At 36.4% G+C, this 20,392-nt stretch overlaps 2 protein-coding genes across 5 annotated transcripts in view; one reads left to right on the top strand and one right to left on the bottom strand.

Moving 5' to 3' along the window:
* Nucleotides 1–4,965, top strand: part of LOC109206598 — a 10,184-nt gene extending 5,219 nt beyond the window's left edge. Inside the window, exons 4-6 of the mRNA XM_019369439.1 lie at nt 3,852–3,972; nt 4,068–4,202; nt 4,505–4,965. Of these exons, the coding sequence (XP_019224984.1) occupies nt 3,852–3,972; nt 4,068–4,202; nt 4,505–4,727 (479 nt within the window). The 3' untranslated portion in view covers nt 4,728–4,965. The remainder of the gene's footprint in view (nt 1–3,851; nt 3,973–4,067; nt 4,203–4,504) is intronic.
* Nucleotides 4,966–5,156: 191 nt separating this feature from the next.
* LOC109206597 (alpha-aminoadipic semialdehyde synthase) lies at nt 5,157–19,386 on the bottom strand. Of its 4 annotated transcripts, none has more exons than XM_019369437.1 (25): nt 19,227–19,386; nt 18,173–18,466; nt 17,998–18,084; nt 17,782–17,911; nt 17,426–17,599; nt 17,178–17,260; nt 16,757–16,873; nt 16,417–16,492; nt 15,484–15,655; nt 14,529–14,625; nt 14,265–14,431; nt 13,727–13,784; nt 12,820–12,960; nt 12,392–12,727; nt 11,762–11,842; nt 11,461–11,526; nt 10,816–10,933; nt 8,581–8,710; nt 7,981–8,060; nt 7,475–7,633; nt 6,628–6,865; nt 6,353–6,461; nt 6,115–6,273; nt 5,958–6,027; nt 5,157–5,459 (listed from the first exon to the last, which is right to left on the bottom strand). In XM_019369437.1, the coding sequence occupies exons 2-25, from the start codon at nt 18,419–18,421 to the stop codon at nt 5,407–5,409; spliced, it is 3,150 nt and encodes a 1,049-aa protein (XP_019224982.1). In that variant the 5' UTR covers nt 18,422–18,466; nt 19,227–19,386; the 3' UTR covers nt 5,157–5,406. The 4 variants fall into 4 exon arrangements, with proteins under 4 accessions (XP_019224982.1, XP_019224983.1, XP_019224980.1 ...); XM_019369438.1 differs by having other exon boundaries at nt 18,173–18,426; XM_019369435.1 differs by having other exon boundaries at nt 19,243–19,386.
* Nucleotides 19,387–20,392: the final 1,006 nt, after the last annotated feature.

Raw genomic sequence — 20,392 nt, 5'->3', positions numbered from 1 at the left:
CTTTTAGTCCGATTACACGAGTGTTGGGGGTACCTACGTACACGGTTAGCTCTACCTTAGGATTTCGCTACTTTGTCAGTTTCATTGATGATTATTCCAGGTGCACTTGGATATTTTTAATGAAAAATCGATCTGAGTTGTTTTCTATTTTTCAGACCTTCCATGCTGAAATTCAAAATCAATTTGGGGTTTCTGTCCGCACATTTCGTAGTGATAATGCCCTAGAGTATTTGTCTTCCCCATTTCAGCAGTTTATGAACTCCCATGGGATTATTCATCAAACATCTTGTCCGTACACATCCCAACAAAATGGGGTAGCTGAAAGAAAGAATAGACATCTTATTGAAACTGCTATTGAAACTGCTCGTACCCTACTCATACAATCTCATGTTCCGCTGCGTTTTTGGGGGGATGGGTTCTTACATCTTGTTATCTTATTAATCGTATGCCATCTTCAGCTATCCAAAATCAAGTTCCATTCTCTGTCTTGTTTCCTCACTTACCCTTGTTCTCTCTTCCACCCCGTGTCTTTGGGAGTACGTGCTTTGTTCATGACCTTACTCCAGGAAAAGATAAGTTAGCTCCTCGTGCTCTTAAGTGCATATTTCTGGGTTACTCGAGAACGCAAAAGGGATATCGATGTTATTCTCCTGACTTTCAGCGATTTCTTATGTCTGCTGATGTTACCTTCTTTGAAACCCAATCATACTTCACAGGTTCCGTTAATCACTTAGAAATTTCCGAGGTGCTACCTGTTCCTTCTTTTGGAGATTCAGTCCCTATCTCCCATTCATCTCCCTCCATAGCTCCACCGCCTACAGTTCCAATTACAGCTCCACCACCTATAGCTCCAGTATCACCACCAAGTCCAGTGCCACCACCTAGTCCAGTTCCACCAACTATAGATCCAGTGCCACCACCTAGTCCAGTTCCACCAACTATAGCTCCAGCGCTACCACCTAGTCGAGTTCAACCTTCTACAGCTCCACCACTCCTGACTTATCATCGTCGTCCGCCCCCAGCACCAGGCCCAGCTGATTCACGTCCTGCACCTGACCCTGCTAATACTGCGGACTTGTCTCCTCTTAATCAACCGATTGCACTACGAAAAGGTATACGGTCCACAGTTAATCCTAATCCTCATTATATCGGTTTAAGTTACCATCGTCTCTCACCATCCCATTGTGCATTTGTGTCATCTTTGTCCTCTGTTTCCATTCCTAAGTCTACAGGTGAAGCACTGTCTCATCCCGGATGGCGACAGGCTATGATTGACGAGATGTCTGCTTTACATACGAGTGGTACTTGGGAGCTTGTTCCTCTTCGTTCAGGTAAATCGACTGTTGGTTGTCGTTGGGTGTATGCAGTCAAAGTTGGTCCAGATGGCCAGGTTGATCGACTTAAGGCTCGTCTTGTTGCCAAAGGATATACTCAGATATTTGGACTCGATTACAGTGATACTTTCTCTCCCGTGGCTAAAATTGCATCAGTCCGCCTTTTTCTATCCATGGCTGCTGTTCGCCATTGGCCTCTCTATCAGTTGGACATTAAGAATGCTTTTCTTCACGGTGACCTTAAGGATGAGGTTTATATGGAGCAACCACCTGGATTTGTTGCTCAGGGGGAGTCTAGTGGCCTTGTATGTCGGTTGCGCCGGTCCCTCTATGGTCTAAAATAGTCTCCTCGAGCCTGGTTTGGTAAGTTCAGCACAATTATTCAGGAGTTTGGCATGACTCGTAGTGAAGCTGATCACTCTGTATTTTATCGACATTCTGCTTCAAATCTCTGTATTTATCTGGTCGTCTATGTTGACGATGTTGTTATTACCGGCGATGATCAGGATGGTATTAGTAAGTTGAAGTAACATCTCTTTCAGCATTTTCAGACTAAGGATCTGGGCAGATTAAAATATTTTTTGGGTATTGAGGTCGCTCAGTCTAGCTCAGGTATTGTGATCTCACAACGGAAGTATGCCTTAGATATTCTTGAGGAGACAGGAATGACAGGTTGTAGACCTGTTGACACTCCGATGGATCCAAATTCTAGACTTCTGCCAGGACAGGGAGAGCCTCTTAGCGATCCTGCAAGATATAGGCGGTTGGTTGGTAAACTAAATTACCTCACAGTGACTAGACCTGATATTTCCTTTCCTGTGAGTGTTGTGAGTCATTTTATGGATTCTCCCTGTGATAGTCATTGGGATGCAGTTGTCCGCATTCTTCAGTATATAAAATCAGCTCCAGGCAAAGGCTTATTGTTTGAAGATCGAGGCCATGAGCAGATCGTTGGATACTCAGATGCTGATTGGGCAGGGTCACCTTCTGATAGACGTTCTACGTCTGGATATTGTGTCTTAGTTGGAGGAAATTTGGTGTCTTGGAAGAGCAAGAAACAGAATGTGGTTGCTCGGTCTAGTGCAGAAGCAGAATATCGAGCAATGGCTATGACCACATGTGAGCTAATTTGGATAAAACAGTTGCTCAAGGAGTTGAAATTTGGTGAGATTAGTCAGATGGGACTTGTGTGTGATAATCAAGCTGCTCTTCATATTGCGTCAAATCCAGTATTCCATGAGAGAACTAAACACATTGAGATTGACTGTCATTTTGTTAGAGAAAAGATACTCTCGGGAGATATTGCTACAAAGTTTGTGAAGTCGAATGATCAGCTTGCAGATATTTTCACCAAGTCCCTCACTGGTCCTCGTATTAACTACATATGTAATAAGCTTGGTACATATGATTTATATGCACCAGCTTGAGGGGGAGTGTTAGAATAGTCGTGTAAATAGGAGTAAATAACTCTAACCCTAATCCAATATGTATTAGGAGTAGGATATGTTATGTGTGTATATATAGGGCTCATTGTAGCATTGTCAATTAATCAATAATAATATTTTTCTCCCGTGCATTCTCACTCTCTTCTTTTCTGATCTTCCTGATGAAGTAGAGCTGACATAATTTCTAGAAGAAAAAAAGAAGATAACGTACAGCTGATATTGGGGGTCAAGTTTAGCTTAAGTAAGATTAATTTTATATTGGTCATATCATTGTGACTGAGTTCCTTTTTTCCCCTAATATGCTGTTAGGACTACGTTCCTTCTAACTGCTGTGACTGCAGTTCAATTTTCGAGTTCAGTTAGTCTTCTTTCTTTCTTTCTTTCTTCATCTTTTGGGCTAGTTGGCCCATCTCCTCTTCTGCAGTTTTTGCCTTTGCCTTCTCCTCTCTCTTTTCTCTTCTTCTTTGTCTTCTGCTTCTTTACTACTGCTTCTTCTCCTGCTCCACTTTTTCCTCCCCTATTTTGGATCAGCCCTGCATCTTTTCGTCTTCTCGCATGCTTCTACTTCTGCTCTTCTTGCCTTTGTTCCTCTGGACAAGTATCTCTTGTCTGGTGCTTTGCTAATGTATTGTTTTACCATTGTTTCCTGCTCTGTTACTGCTGCTGCTCTTCATTTTAATTGGCATTTATCATACTTTGACTATGGAAACAACTTTAATTGGCAATTGATAAAATTGGAATAAACCAACTGCTTGCTGTTTGTTTTTTAGTGAAGTAAAAATTAATGGATGTTGATTGCTGCAATTGATTTAAACATATGGCATCACATTAATTTGATCTAGATGCTTGATGCATTCTTTTAGTTTATGGATGAGATATTTGTGTATCTTATACAAGGTTATGCATTTCTTCTATTGGTGCTTTCTTTTCAGTAAATTGATCCGCTCCTTCCATAAAAGCCCTTGAGACCTCGTTGCCTTTCCGCTTGTTGCTTTTGTATGCAGTGGTTTGACCTGCACGACATCTGTGACTAAACATTTCTGTTTTTAACCTTACATAATTATTTTGGCAGCTGATATCCGTGTCCATGAATTCTTCAAGACCTCTTATTTCAAGACGGGAATTCATCCAATTCCCGGTGCTCGACAGGCTCTTCAAAAGATGTCTAGATTCTGTAACCTGTCAATTGTAACGTATGTAGTTTGAGGACCCTTTGGTTGCTTCAATTAATTGTTAACTTCCACATTGAGTATTTTTTTGAGAACTAATTTGACCAATATTTTGATAGGTCCCGGCAAAACGCCATTAAAGATCACACAATTGAGTGGATTGAGAGGCATTATCCTGGATTGTTTCAGGATATGCACTTTGGCAATCACTTTGCATTGAATGGGCAGTCTATAGCTAAATCAGATATTTGCAGGTAATATCATCAGTCTCCTTCGCATTCTGCTTTTATCTTTCTCTTTGTTCTATTTTTCTGCAAGGCATCGCCATTTTCAGGTAATGTCAAAAAGCAGTAGATTGTCACCCCTCATTTTGGTATCTAGCTACCTGACCATTGTCTATTGGCATAGAATATGGAATCTTTTGTATGTAAGCTGGTTGTACAAAGTTAGTTTGTTTATATTCCGGAATTTGTCTGTCTCATTATATTGTATTCTTGGACCTGTGAAACACTTTATATTCGCTGTTTGACTAACATTATATAACCGCGTCTGCTAGGTCCTTGGGAGCAAATGTTTTGATTGATGACAATCCAAGGTATGCTATCGAGTGCGCGGAAGCTGGAATCAAGGTTCTTCTTTTTGATTATGAAAATTCATATCCATGGTCCAAGAGTGAGTCACTTAATGGACATCCCATGGTTAAGAAAGTGCACAACTGGAGAGAAGTGGAGCATCAGTTAGTTTCATGGATAGTTCCCAGGAATTCCTCTCCAAACTAGACTCCAAAAAAACAATGTATGATTTGTATTCTATTTGACTTCATATATTAAACCAATCGTAAACCTGCTTGAAGGCGATCCAAAAGTGAAGCCTCAGCTATTAGAAGTTGGTAATCAGTAGAATAATCGTTTCATCTTTTATTTTTTGTTCCATTTTGCCTTTCTACTCTGCACAGATATGAATTTTTTTGAGTGTTAGTAATGACACTCCTTTATATAGGTTTAAAATTGGCGGTCTCACTGTACTTGCAACCCATAAAGGTATACAATATTGCAAATTTATTTTCAGTTGAATTATGTGCTGCCGTTTTTGGTGATGGATAAGTTTAAAATTAAATTGTTTTCAAAGATAGAAAGCTGACATTCCTTTTAAAACTGATTAATAAGGAAATAATACCATATAAAATGAAACAAAGATAGAAAGCTGACATGTACTATGAATCTATGATCCAAATATTGTTCTTGCTCAATGAGCAACTGCTCGGCCTTTAGTTTGTATATAATAGAAATTCTTATATAATATACAGGGCAGAGTTAGAGTTATATACATTAATGATTAATCATATTGATTTCGCCTGCTTGTCCACTGATTTACAATTTGACTCCCTTCAGAAAAAAGAATTTATTTTGATGTCAAGTATACTGCAACCACGTTGTACAGACCAATCGTCTGTAAACATTATTCAATCTTCTCCAGCAACTTGAATCCATATGCCTCCAAAATATCCAGTGCTGCAAATTTACACAAAATGAGCTATTGTCACTAACTCTTTCTTTTACAACACAACCAGAGCTGACAAATGATAAAAACAGAGAGACAATTTATCAGCTATATGCTATGGTAACTGCTGATATAATACAAGTAGACTGATTCCAACTAAAGCATATCTAGAGTTCATTTGTTGGCTTATTTTACAACGCAAGTGACTGTCCTAATTTTTTTGCTGAAAGGAAAGGATTGTTTTTCTTTTGTGGGTTGGAGGGGGAGCGGGGGGACAACAAATAGTTATACTTTGTTTCTCAATCCACAAGGAGAATACATGAACTTTAGAAAGTAAATATTACTCTCTATCGAGTAAGAGCTTTATAAATTTTTCTCTCTCTCTTATATATTGGCAAAAACAAAAGGAGAAGAAAAAGGTATACTGTGTGTTCTAAACAAAAACCAAGAACGAAATGAGTGCTTTTTTTTCCCCCAAGACAAATTGGAAATTAGTGGAGCTGAACTACCTGGCTCATAAACTTCTGGATCAATAGGCCTTAGTACACCATTTGCTTTGATCTTGTTCGCAAGTAATAGCTGCAATGGGCAAAAAGAGTAAACTACGGTTTCGTCCATAATACAGAGCTACTATGATCATTAGCCACAAGTTCAATAGATGAATACCAGAGCTCCAGTGGCTACGGGAATCCCTACTGTAAGAGACATGGCCATGTTGGTTTTCCCGTTCTCTGTCCTCCCCATTTCCAAAAGTGTGGATCTATGTGTTTCAGCATGGCCGTCTGGGTAATCTACCACCACTTCATGGTGTAAAACCACCATGTCCTAACACAAGTAACATCAGCGGTAAATCCAGGTCACTAGTTGCATGTTAGTTGGCTTAAAAGGTAATTCTGACAACTACCTGCTCTGTATTGGAGTATGCTAATCTCTCTTCCATGCGCAAGCACGTAACTTCAAATGGAGATTTGCACGATGATGGTATTTCTGTAGGCTCTTGAAATCCCAAAAATCTATTTGGATATTAAGTAAACCCCTTATCATTCAACGGCAACCTTCTCTTTTAAATTAATGAAAACATCACTTCACATTTTATACCAATATATTCGTTTAAAGAACATACACTTTCAATACTTCAAGTAGATAACTGATTCACCTCAGATAATTGTCTCAACTTACATTATTGTTTGTGCTGTCTTAACCGCAGTGTCCTTGTCTTTGCAAAGCCCAAGTTCCGAGATCCTATCAGTGATGTATTTTTCATCAATTACTGGTTCGGGGAAAATCTGTCCGTCTACTCCAAGAAGTCCCAGCAAAAATGCTCTGTGTGTGGGTTTAATCCCATCCTTAAGAATAAGAGTTGATTCTGTACAGAAGAATCCAATCTTGGCAAGTGTCCCCATTATTGGACTAAAACCTGTAAAAAATATCAATCCATAAGATGTCAACCCAAAAATTTGTTGACTAGAAAGCAATCAAGTCTATTACTCCCACAATCCCAAAGAATTATTCACTTTGTCATTTCAAAATATTATTTAGAAGCTACATGAACTACGTTAAAAGCTGAAGATGTTATCAAGTCCAAACTAGGAACTATTTCGAAAAATTGTATTCAATGTTAAAAATTTTGAAGAGTCAAAATAAATAAAAGCGTTCCATCTCCAATAATTTGAACTTTTAGACAAGGTTGTTATTTCTATTTCCACATTCTTGACCAAAAAAAAAAAAAAAAAAAGAAATAGATTGCTCCCATTGAGTGGAATGTTCAAGACTTAAATAAATAAATAAAAGCTTTTAGATGTGGTGGTCACACATTTAAGTCGACTCGCCAAAACCACAAAGCAGATAACAACTTGAGAAGGATGGTATATCAACTTCTTCTGAGCAATTATTTTTCCTTTTAATGCATTATATGGATGAAAATAAAATCTAAAAGTTATCTGTCTAATGCTTTCCTTCAAACCCTAGGTCAGACTCAAGTCTCTTTAACTGAAAGCATTGTATGATGGCCAGTAATGTGACATGCCTTCATAGCGTAGTGTTCCTCGAAAGATGGTTGATGCTTCCTCTCCTATACCATATAAATCTCCATACACTAAGGAGTTGCGATTTGGGAGACACTCTAATGCAAAAGCTGGAAAATCAGGAAGACGAAGCTTCGCAGCTGAATCATAAAGCCTCTGACCTGCATTTAGAATATTGTTAGCCAAGAAAAAGCACATAATGGCAACTACCTCACATGCCCATGCCCATAAAGAGTGAAGATAACTTAGGGAGATAGCAGTTGGAACTTTGAAAAGCTAGTATGTGTCATTATGGGAGATTAATAGCTATTAATATTGGCTGCAAGAGACCAAAAAAATCAGATGAGGACATAAACTCTTTAAGATTGCCAATGATAACATAGGAACCTATCATCTGCATATTACAGAGGCAAGTAGAAGTAGTTTTGGAAGTTGTTTTAGAATTTTAGTACAATATACTTCTTCATGGGATAGATATCAAAAGCAGTTCCTATGCTAAATTACTCACCTTCAACATGAATAATTTCCCCTTGAGATCTATAGGCTGCTGGATTCCACCCAGCTCGTATGGCTCCGGCTGGATTCCAACTAGATATTGTTTCAACATAACAAAATTAATCGACGAGTAGGATGATTGAGATGTAAAATCAACAAAGTAGGAAGTATATTAACAAGTAAAAGATAACAGAGATAATATCTACTTGACTAATTACCAGAAAAATAAGACGCCACTAATTACCTCAAAATGGAATGCGGTAAACATCCGTGTGAATGTATTACGTTCCAGAAAGTTAAGTGAATATAAATAGTAATCGGGTTTCTGTGTACATGGTCATGCTGGGAAGAGAAGTTACTATCTAATTCAAAAGTTAGTCGAGACAGTTTAATCACTAAGGAAAAATGGAAATGCTGAAGCAGTTTGGAGAGGCCAATTTAGCTTTTTGCAAATATGTTAGTGGGTTAGCAAGAAGAGCCGATGAAGAAAGGAGAAAAGATACCCCATAGCTTTTTGCGAATATGTCATATCAAAAAGCCTGCTCAATCAAGCTTCTCAATATTGACAAGATAACCTTATCGAATCAACACTCAACTGAACTTGAAGCCATACCTGAACTTATAAGCTAGTGGGTTGTTGGCAGCAGATGGAGAGGGAAGACCACCACAATAAGAAATGAAAGACCTGATCTTTCCCTTTGCTGCATGGGCTTGGTTGATCATTTTCATTGCCATCATGTGATCTACAACATAAAATAGGTACCACTAGTTAATCAAATGTTTGTCAAAATATACTTGTTTCTTAAGAAAGATTTAGACCAAAAATACAAATTTACAGCGGCAAATTTATTCTTCATCAGGCACTTATCTCAACAATTTTCTATGATAAAAGATGATTGGATATTTTTGTGTAAGACTTTCCATTTTTTGGCATACACCTTGTTAACAAGATTTCCCCTTTTTCTTTCAGTTATCAAGAAATAGTTACTAATCGATAAACAGTAGTCTGCCATAGGGTATCTTCAACTTCGATAAATGGTATACTTAATAACACTCACGGCATTTGGAGGATCATTCTTTATTGTTATTTTGTAATAAAATTGGAGGATCATCTTTTATTATAGTCAAGCAATAAGAAATGCACCTGGTATAGCAGCAAATAGAGTCTGAAGATAGTCGTTTAGGAATAATGCATCCACAAAAAGCAAAGAGCCATAATCATTATCTCAGAAAGTGATTCCGGATTTCCAGGTGCTCTTAGGGTGTGTCTTTAGCATCCTTAGTTAAAATTCTCAGAGGCAATTGCAGTAACCATATGTCTCTATGCGCTATGCACCCTGAGCTATCTATTCCCCGGGGGAGTAGGACTATAAAAGTTTACAGTGACGCCGTTGGTGAGGAATTCAACTCTCTCTCTCTCTCTCTCTCTCTCTCTCTCTCTCTCTCTCTCTATATATATATATATATATATATATATATATATATATATATATATATATATATATATATACGTTTATATTCCATTTCTTAGAATTCTTAATTCATGATTTGTATGGAGGTAATTATGTTACCACAAACAGAGACTAAAGCAAGTGTTGGATTCAAAGCTGGTGTTAAAGAGTACAAATTGTCTTATTATACTCCTGAGTACCAAACCAAGGATACTAATATATTGACAGCATTCCGAGTAAAAGGCAGAGGAAGCCAGATGGTAAGATCTTAGGGTAGATATCGCTATGGGATAAAGAGATAGAAATTGAAGCTTTCAGAAGAGAAGACAAAAAATTGAGAAAGTGGGTATAAATGTGTAATCAGGAGAAAAGATGTTAGCTTTGAAAAGTCTTAACTGGACAACCAGTTTACAGATTTTATTAGAAAACTCCTCTACCCAGTCTTTTGTCTTAACACCCATCAAGGTTAGAACTATATCATGCATTTTTTTATCTTTCCCTTTTATGCTGTCCTATGAAATTCTTTTACAGTTTTTCTATAAGGATTTAGATGGATGAAGATGTATATTGGTAAGAACCCTGTTATGATTGTCAACTTAATAATTTCTTTTGTATGCTTCTTTTCAACCTTTTAATAGTTCTCCATTATTCAGAATATTCTTATCTTCAAAGCATTTAAAAATATGAACTTGCTGAGCTATTTGCCACTCGGTCCTTACTTCATGTATCAGGACTTACCCTTACCTCACCCTTTTGTGTTTTTAGATTTGTTGGAAAAGCAAGTACAACAATATCTAAACATGGTTTGCATGCCTGTGTTCGTACATTTTTGGAAAGTGTTAAATCATTTGTTATGCTTATCATATCACTTATTACAGGTTCATAATGCATCCATCCGTCTTCAATTGGAAGGACTTTATTTTGGACTGTTTAGTTCCTTCACGAGCTCAATAATTTGGTGGGTAGCGGAAGCAGGTTTTAATCACATCTCCAGTTCAATACAAAATGTCCTCTTTTGTTCATCATAGATTATAGGCCCTGTCAGCCTTCATTTCGACTTTCATATGGTTGGCGGAAAGAGGCAAGCGTGTGCATTCATTCAAATACTTTCTACTTTCTGATGAGACCTATCTATTTCACATTCTTAACTACCTATTGTTGCCACATTTTACCCGAATCATCAGTATCGTTTTTTGATCAGATTTTGGTGAACATATTAAGCAACCAAACTACTACACAATAATAATATTCTGGACCCAGCAAGAAGTTTTCAACAAATTCATTGACGCTCTTATTAAAGTTACTTATTGGAGAACATTTAACTGAGAACAGCATTATAATTATAAAATAAAATAAAAAAAAGTGTAGAGCATTTAATTTTCTCGGGAGAAAGTTACCTATTCCTGGGTCCAAGCCCATTTCACCAAGAATAGTAATTCCAGCACATTTTGCGTCTTCGTCTAGCTTTAACATAAAATCATTAACATAGCTAGCTGTGACAAGATGTTTCTTCAGCTGCATCAGGAGATTTGAAGATGCATTTTAGTAGTAGTCCACGAATTCAGGAGAGTTTGATAGATATTAACTTTGAAGATGGGATTTTTCCTCGGAATAAATTGTAAGGATTATAAGATTTCTGGGCCAGGTTATGGTGCATTTAATTGGATTAGCTCATAAAATTATTCTAGATTCATTTGTTTCCGTACAGAATCTAGGGAGAGTGCTCTTTATGTGGTTTGATCCTGTTAGGTCTCTTACGTTGTTGCTCACCATCTTCGGACATATTCAAAGAGCTTTTGAACCCATAGATTTCTTATGAAATTTCAAGAACTGATTTGTACTTAATCTATGTCAGAAATCACTCTCTCTTCAAGATGCTGTCAACACTTGCAGTTTGATCAAATTTTTATTAGCTTATGTTGATTTATTTTTAGTATTCATCAGGGTCCTCTTTTATTATCATACATGATAAGAATCTCGATTACAAGGAGATGACACCCATAGAAAAGAAAGGAAAACTGAAAAGAAAGGAAAACAAATACCTCAATGCATGATTTTGCTACAATACCATGGCAACTAGGAGGCAGTAAGCTGATGACAACATCAACCTGCTTGACGACAAGAATGACAGCATGAGACAAAGCCACTTATTTACAACATACATAAATTCTAGGAGACCAAAGAAAAGCTTTCTGCAATCATCCAGTAATTATAACACTATGTTTAGTATTTGGGATGCTTCAAAACATAATAGATCCTTACCACTACCACTTATGTTCTCAAAGGCTATTTCTTTTCAAAGAGAAGAATATTTCACCACGATAGGCGATCAAAAGACAATACCTGTGAAATGCAACTAGAAAGAGACTCATGATTCATAATATCAAGATGAACTGCTTTTGCATTTGGAATGCCTTCAGTAACCTGTACAATTGAAACTCGATTACTAATGAAAGAAAAAAAGAACATAAAAGTTCTATTAAGTGAAAAAAATTAGAGTTCAAGCATAACATACAACTGTAAATGAAATTATAGTGTATAATTAAGATATGCAACAAATCAGAAATAGAATAGATAATTAATAACTAAATCTACAGCAAATATAGATCAGTCACTTCATGCTGTAACAAAATCCCAATGCAAACAATACAAAGAACTGATAAACTGACACAGGGCCGGGCAGAAACATTTTATTGCAGAAGCAAAGCTGATGAAAAAAGAAAATAGAGAGGAGAATCAAAGAAGTGAACTCAAGAGAATTATATGCTGTTGAAAAAAGACGAGAACATGAGAAGAATATCTTACACAATCTCTAAAAATGTAATATTAGGACATCGGAGGCATAGACTAATATGAAGATATGGTAGTGAAAAAAATACTGCCAAACTTCCAATTTACAGAAATGAAATCATGAGGTTCCTTTTCTTAATTAAGAGTAATCAACGTCTAATGAAACTTGATATACGGGCATACCTCTTCTGCATCCTTCAAGTATAAAGAAGCAACAATTACTTCAACACAATGTTGCTCTTCAAAATCAGCAGTTATAGATGATAAACATTGTCCGGATGACATGCTACCTATTGATGCTAAAAGTTCTGCAGCTGGTCTGCAAACCCGACCAGCACCTAAAATTAAGACCTTCTTTGCATCAGATTTCTCATCTATGATGCTTTGTTGGAATTCCCCAACCTTCAAAGATATCATGTTGTTTTCCTTGTTTTGAGATCCCAAAGAATTTCTTGAATTAGCAAGGGAAGTTAAAGAATCAACTATTTTATCCAAAACTGCTTTATCTTCAGCTCCAACCTGTCCAAAATAATGAAAGCAACAAGGAAGTAAGAATCATCAAGTTTCACATCATGTACGCGTAGGTCAAAATAGGTTAGAGATAAAGTAACCTCCAGTTCTGAGTATGACAAAGCGCTTGTGATTTGACCAACTTGGCACTTCACCAAGTGGAAGGAGCCACCTGCTGCTTCAATAATATCCAAGGCTTCGTTTATGAGGAATTTGTCAAACAAATGACCACTCAGAGATACCTGTCAATTTCAGATGACGGACAGCATAAGAAGATAAAACCATCAAAAAAATAAGAAAAGTATATATTTCATTCTTAACTCAACAGTACTAGTAACAACTAGTTGCAGTTACTAATTAAAGAAGTAAAATCAGAACGTATAAGACTCAAATGCCAAATACCCTACTTTATAGACTGTTTGACCAAACTTCTATGAAACTATAAGTGTTTATTAAGGAGATTAAAGGTGTTTGACCAAACATCTGGGAAAAAATTAAGTGTTTTTTGAGTAGTAGTAGTGAAGCTGCTTTCTGCTGTTGGGAAAAAGCTGGAGAAAGTAGCTTCTCTTTAGAAGCATCAGCTTTTTTCCATCTTTACAGGACAAAATACCTCTAGCAAAAATTCAATTTACCAAACTATCACAACAGTTCAGACAAAATCTAACCTGATGCAATGTCAATAGCACATGTAAGATCAAAGGCTCATGAACATGTGCTCCTCTCTATTTGTAGTTAAACTTTTTGTATTTTAATGAAAATAAAATTGAAAATTTTAATTAAAGTCTCTCATAATAAGTATTTCAAATCATTTACCTATTTAAATAGTACTAATCGTAAAGTGAATCTTTACATGTCTTTTTTCGTAATTTGATGCTCAAAAGCACTTAAAATTAGCCAAAAGCAAAAAGCTGCGATAATACTTACAAAAGCGCTTCTTAGATGATTAGGTCAAAAGCAAATTGCTACTAACTGAAAGTTTAATAGAATAAAGAACACATCGGAATTTACCAAAACGGTGTATTTCCTCCCGTTTGCATTGGAACTAGAAAGAACTGTCGAAGGGTCTCTGCCAATCAAAAGATAACAGAACATCATTTCTTCATAGTAGCAAGTACAAGTTATTTCATACCAGCTCCAGAAATATAATTTCAACGCGCATGTTACAAGCTTTACAAAAGTTATGGAGATCAAAGCGAACTGAAAAGCATATAAAAATTCGAATAAAATTTCATGTTATGCAAGGATACACAACTTGGGAATGGATGAATCTAACATAAGAGACATAGTTATCGATTGTATGCATACAAAAGGGATATTTATTAGTCGCTTCAGTCTAGTTGAGAATTTTACGTATGGACAAGAAAATAACTGGTTGAGAATTTTACAGCATATCAGGACCAGAAATCACTATTGGCCACAATAATTCAACACATGGGAGTTGATCAGAGCATGAGTTCTAAAGCTTCAAGAATTATACTATTGGTTTTAAAAAGGGCGGAGATGAAAAGCACGATAATAAAGAATAAAGATAGCATGAACAACTTACTCTAGGTCAGATTTCCGCATTCGAGGGATGTATTCATACAACTGAGTAAGACCTCCGTGATGGGCTATGCAAGCTCTCCTTAAGTGTGCAGGTAACTCCTCAAGATTTTTAAAGGAAGCTAAGCTTCCCGTAAAGTGGGATAAAATATCTCCGAAATGTTGGGATGCCTATCATATGAAAGAATAGCATAGCTACAGATATCATAAACTCATAGATATATAGGCAAGTAGACAACTGTAATTGGTCGCTTGATGCTGAGATTACCTCTTTTGCAAACTCGGTGGGAAGAATATCAACAGCTGAACACATCACACCTTTACCTTCTATGTCACAATGATATGAATCATTGGAAGGTTCATACCTAGGATCCAACGTTAAAAAATTATAATAACCAGGAAAGAATTACTTAGGTACATTATTGTACATTAAACGGGAAATTAAAATAAGATGTTGAATAAAGAAATCTTTCCAAATATGACGATGGAATCTGCTCCATTATAGACTAAAGAGAAATGCGTTAAAACTTATTAAAAAGTTCACTTATGATTCTTGTTATAGAATGTAGTGCCCAACAGTTTAAAGGAAGGGGAAAGTCTCGGGATCCGCTCTAGTCGAGTTGTTAGATTTCTCTCTCCGGAGTTGCTCCTCTATCTTTCGTTAAAACATACGAGTCCTTATGTTAAGCATCTAATCCTAGTCTTTATGTTATCTGTGTTAGAGGAGTTAGATTTCCCTCATGTTGAATAGTCTGACATCAAGTTGTTAGGACCTTAGTTGTTATGCGAACACTAAACACGACTAATCCATTCCAGAAAGAAAACATTAAGGTGTGCCAATAAAATTCATCGCACGTCAAGGACAGGTCTGGTGGCATTTCGAAAATGGCTTTTGATGGATGGTAGTAATTTGAGCAAATTATAAGGCCTAAAATCTATAGAAATACAGATAAATGTGCAATGGTAGTGCTCCTACTGATTATAATAATAATTTCTTGTGTAACTGCAGAAGGGCTTTAGGTTAATCAACCTATATGTGTTTCAAAAGTTTCTTTTTTTCCTTTTTTTGAATAAAGAAACTGTTACACCATTAAACTGCACTCTGACCATCTGGGTTTTTAATAAGTTCTATGGGAAAGGAGCAGTTATGAAGTATATTTGAAATGGAAGTAACAAACATATTGACAGATATAATAGAATCTTCATAACAAGCTAAAAAGTACCTGAAGAAAGGCGAGTCTATTGATGATGTTTGGTTGATGAACTCGATCGAGCCTCCCACATCACATGTTATGTCACAGATTCCAACAAGTGGGCATCCATTTCTCATGAGGTCTTGAATCTGCTTAGTAGTCAACAACCTAGGAAACCTCTTCTCCCAGTACATACAATTTACTGGAAGAAACAGGGAGATTACTACACATGCAGTTTCACAAATATGCTTGAAAACCTTATGATAGATTAGTTCAAAGACTTCTTTTTGTTGCTTGGTACAATAGAATTGTGTAACGAAGATCAGTAACATAAGAATGTCAAAACCATCAAGTGGTAGCTGAGACCATGACCCTTGATAGGAGAGTATAGGAGAGTGTGGAGGTCGAGAACTAGGGTAGAAGGTTAGTAGGTAGTTGAGAGTTTCTCCTTTTCTTAGTAGTAGTACTAGTACTATTCTTGTATTTTCCTATTCTTAGATCTCTATCACTACCTGTTGTTTCGATTGCTTCAGTTATCTTATTTTTCTGTTGTTGTTACTGTTTGTTGCTACTGCTTCCTTTTTTCACCTTTTTTTGAGACGAGGATCTATCGGAAACAGCCTCTCTACCTTAGGGGTAAGGTTTGTGTGCACACTACTCTCCCTAAACCACACTTGTAGGATTACACTGGATTTTTTTGTTGTTGTTGCAATTTTTTTTTCTTTTAGTAACACTACTAAGAACTCATAATAAGATGAAGAAGGGTGTTTCCATATAATACACAAGAGGCCAACGAGTTAGCATAGGCTCTAGGATGATGAGTCCTCCAGTCAAGCACTGATAGATCTGATTCACTCCGGAAAACAAATGCATACTCACGTCTAGAAAATGACAGCTTACATTTGGCCAGAATTAATCAAATACAGTCAGAACATGAACAGCAAATGCCTGATCATCACTGACCTATGACAGATGCATAAGGAGCTATTTTCTCATGGAAAGCTGGTCTGTATTGCTCTGGATGTGCATAGTAATCAATCTGAAAAGAGTTACATGTCTATTGTTAGCATAATGCACAAGAAAACATCATGGCAGGCAAAGAACTTGGATGCTTTCATTTTCAATAAAGTTAAATGAAAGTTACCAAAATTAATGCCCACAAACTCAAAACTTTGATCTCGTTCCCTTTCGCATTTTAAGGTATCAATATATCATCAATATTTAGTTTTTTTTTTTGGAAAGAAACAATGAAAGATAAAATATTAAAACAATAATCATGCTTTTAAATGGTAATAGTATGTACCTTATCAAAGGATTTTGAAGGATTCAAATGTTCCACCATGTCTTGGCAGGTCGTTACGCAACCATACACTTGAAAGATTCTCTTTGATGGATGTTTGGATTGAGTAAGATCCCTAGCCTATACATGAAAATAGATTTTCTTAACACCAAGTTAAGAAAGTTTCTATTTGAAGTACAAAAAGTAAAGACTTGACATGTGGCATGAAGAGCCTTAGAGATCATTGGCATTTATGTATCTTATTGATGCAAAGTAGGTTCAAAAAACAAACAGGTGTTACAGCGGATAGACTTTCACACACCTTGCGCTCTGGTTTCAGAAAGCTTGAAAGGAGCAAAGAAGTAAAATGATAGGTAGAAAACTCAACTACAATGTGAAGCAATATATCGAGTACATTATCTTAAGAAAGTATGCTCAATCTTACTGTCTCATGTAGTTCTGCAAGTTTTCTTGGATCCACAAAAGTATGAGGAAGAAGCTTAAAGATTTCTTGTGCACCACGAGACACTACATAGGATATACAAAATTTATCCAAAAAATATATGATGAGAAGTTTATAGAATGATCTGGTGAAAATAGTGGATCTATGAAAGAGGAAAATCGAATATAGTTTGAACCAAAGATGAACTAGACACGTCAATAATCTGCAACCAGTCAGGCCAAATTACTTACCGTTTCCAGAACCAGTGAAAACAAATACAAGAGGACATATTCCGGCCGGAAGTCCCATGGTCGCTATCTCCTCGCCTACAGAAATTACTGCAGCCTTAGCAGCAGCCAATGAAGAGTACATGTACGATGAGCCAAGTGAGAGAAAGGGCGTTGAGTAGCCATGGTTGAGATACCCTGAAACGTGCATCCTTATGTATAAGAAAAGAGACAAAGGCAGAAAAGAAAATAACACACAACACACACAATTACCGGCATCTGCAAAGAAGATAAACAGCAGGGTCTATGCTCATAGGAAATCCCAAGCAACTATACATGAAATTTAATAAATCACTTTCAAGTTACAAACAATTGCTTACACAGTCCTAATCCGCGTAGAAAATCAATCATTCCAGCTCGACCAGCAAAACTTCCAAACGCAAGTAACCTCTTCCCAGTGTCTCCAACTATAAGCTCGTAGTCGAACAGAGAAGCCCTTTCAGCTAATATCTAAATATCAATGAGAATGTTAAACTTCCGAGGGAAAAATCACCATGCCTGTTCAATCATTGCAGACTAGAATAACAGCTATGTACCTTATCCAACAAGGGCATATTTTCCTTTTGTGCCTTGTGAGTATGCGAGAAGAATGCATAGGCTCTATCAGGAAGAATCATCTCCAACTGTATTCAAGTTGAATTAATTATCACAATAAGCAAAACACAACGGTTTCAGAGAACTCAGTGAGAACTTGTTAAAAAAAGTTAGTACCTTGGGCTGTTTGATACCCAATATGAGACCACAGTCGGACAAGTCCTCAGAAATCTCGCATCCAACGTCCTCATAGAGAGCATCATGATGAACACGCTTCGTGGATGGCTGCACGATGATGCGCGACACTCCAGTCTTACCTCTCCCACCATGCAGCAACCGAGCACAGTGCGAAGGAGTCAGAGGAGCCCGTCTTTCCCACTTGTTGGTCGCCTCTGAGAGGATACCAACTACTCCATTTCCAAACATTATCACTGGACCAAGTATTTCTCGATCAAATTTTGGCAAATCAGTCTTGGAGCCAAAAAGAAAGAAATAACAAAAACAATGAGCACATTAGCATAAACTGATTTTTCAATTAATTAGAAAATAACTACTCCCTCCGTTTTAATTTAGACGACACACTTTCCTCATTAGTCCGTTCGTTTAAAAAAGAATGACACATTTCTATAATTGGAAATAATTCAACTCTAAACTTTTCATTTTACCCTTAATGGGAAGGGTTTATAACCACACAAATGTCATGGTCCCACAAAGCTTTTAAAACCACAAGTTTCAAAAGTCTTCATGTTTTCTCTTAAACTTCGTACCAAGTCAAACTAGGTCATCGAAATTGAATAAATTGAAAGGAAGGAAGTACTACATAAGTTAACTTCCAGTACGCTATTCCAGTACTCTGTCTCAGAGCAACAACCTAAATAGATAAAACAACTAGTGGAAATAAGTGAAATTGTATTTTAGCTAAAAATTCGAAACAGATGATCAGGAGTAATTGTTGACAGGATGAGGTGGAGTTAACTGTGAAATGAAAAAAACGATCACTCTTATTTTTGCTAAAATTACAACATAAAATTCACATAAAAGTTGCAAACATTACAGAAATCCCCCAGTTCACCAATTCTGATCATTTCGTGTCAACGAGGAAAAAAAGAAAAAAAAAAAAAAAACTGTGCAATAGTTTTAACTGCAGCGGAACAAACACACACAGAGTCACATGCAAAAGCTGAATAGACCGAAAAAGGAGAAAAGCAAAAAGGGAATCCATGGAATATACATGAAAAACTTTTTACCAGACTTGTAAACTAGTTGTAATGAATCTTTTCCTTCTTTCTCTTCGACTTCTCTTTAAACGTGAAGTCAATAATGGAGAGCATGAAAAGTTGTTATTTGATCAGCAGAGAAAGAGCAAGTATTTATTGATAGTGAGAAGAAAACAAGCAAAGTATTTCAATGTGATTTTGATTGGTACAATATAATTTCGACTGGGAACTGACGTGTCGTCTTGATCGAAATGGATTTGATAGCAATTTTTTTTTCCTAGAGAAAAGAGGAAAATCTCCACGTATTGAGTGTTGATGTTGAGTCTAACTAACGTAACTGGCCTAATGTTTACGTGTCATTCACTTCCACAGCAACTCCTTTTGTCCTTTTCCCCTTCTACGTCAACTGCTCTGCCTACATTAGTTTCTTTTTTTTCTTCCTCTTGTGTCATCTGACAGAGATATTACATCTGTTTTATTCCACGTGACACTATTTCTTTCTTACTTTATTTTTAAAAAATTGACATCTTTTTTAGTTTCGAATTCTTTTTATTCTTAAATAGGCACAAAATTTTTATGATGTATTTATTTTTTTAATTTCAAAACCTTTTTTTTTTGTTTGATTTCTTGCTATATCAAACACTTGCCAAATTTCAATATATATAGCTAAAGTACAAGAATACATTTTGGCCTTTTGCCGTTCCATGTGAACTGCTACCACTGTTTCCTTCGTTTTTTGTTTGTTTCCTTTCACTTTTGTCCTGTATTGATTAAATATAGTAGCACCACATTATTTTTTCCGTTTTATTAGAGTACAATGGCAATGCATGCGTACAGTTTCTTTTGTTATCGAGTTTGTGAGATCAATATTTAATTTTTATCAATTGATTCAATAAGGTCGTTGTAGTAATTACCCAAAAACAATAAAGATAAATTGTCATAAAGATGTAAGATTAATCCAAATAGGCAAAAAATAGACTTAGAATGCTCTTGGAATAACCTTTTAAACAGAGACGATTTAGACGAATCGAGAAATTAAATTAGTAAAAAATTACGTAGATTTATTGTTTCTCTTTTAAACGTTAGAGTCAGAATTGGCAATCTTGAATCTGCAAGCTTACTTGCTGCCATATTTTTGTTTTAAATTGACTGTTAGAATATTGCCTCTCATAGAGCGAAA

The sequence above is a fragment of the Nicotiana attenuata genome, unplaced genomic scaffold, assembly GCF_001879085.1.
Source record: "Nicotiana attenuata strain UT unplaced genomic scaffold, NIATTr2, whole genome shotgun sequence".
In the NCBI taxonomy this organism is placed as follows: Eukaryota; Viridiplantae; Streptophyta; class Magnoliopsida; order Solanales; family Solanaceae; genus Nicotiana; species Nicotiana attenuata.
This window is presented reverse-complemented; position numbering and strand designations above follow the sequence as displayed.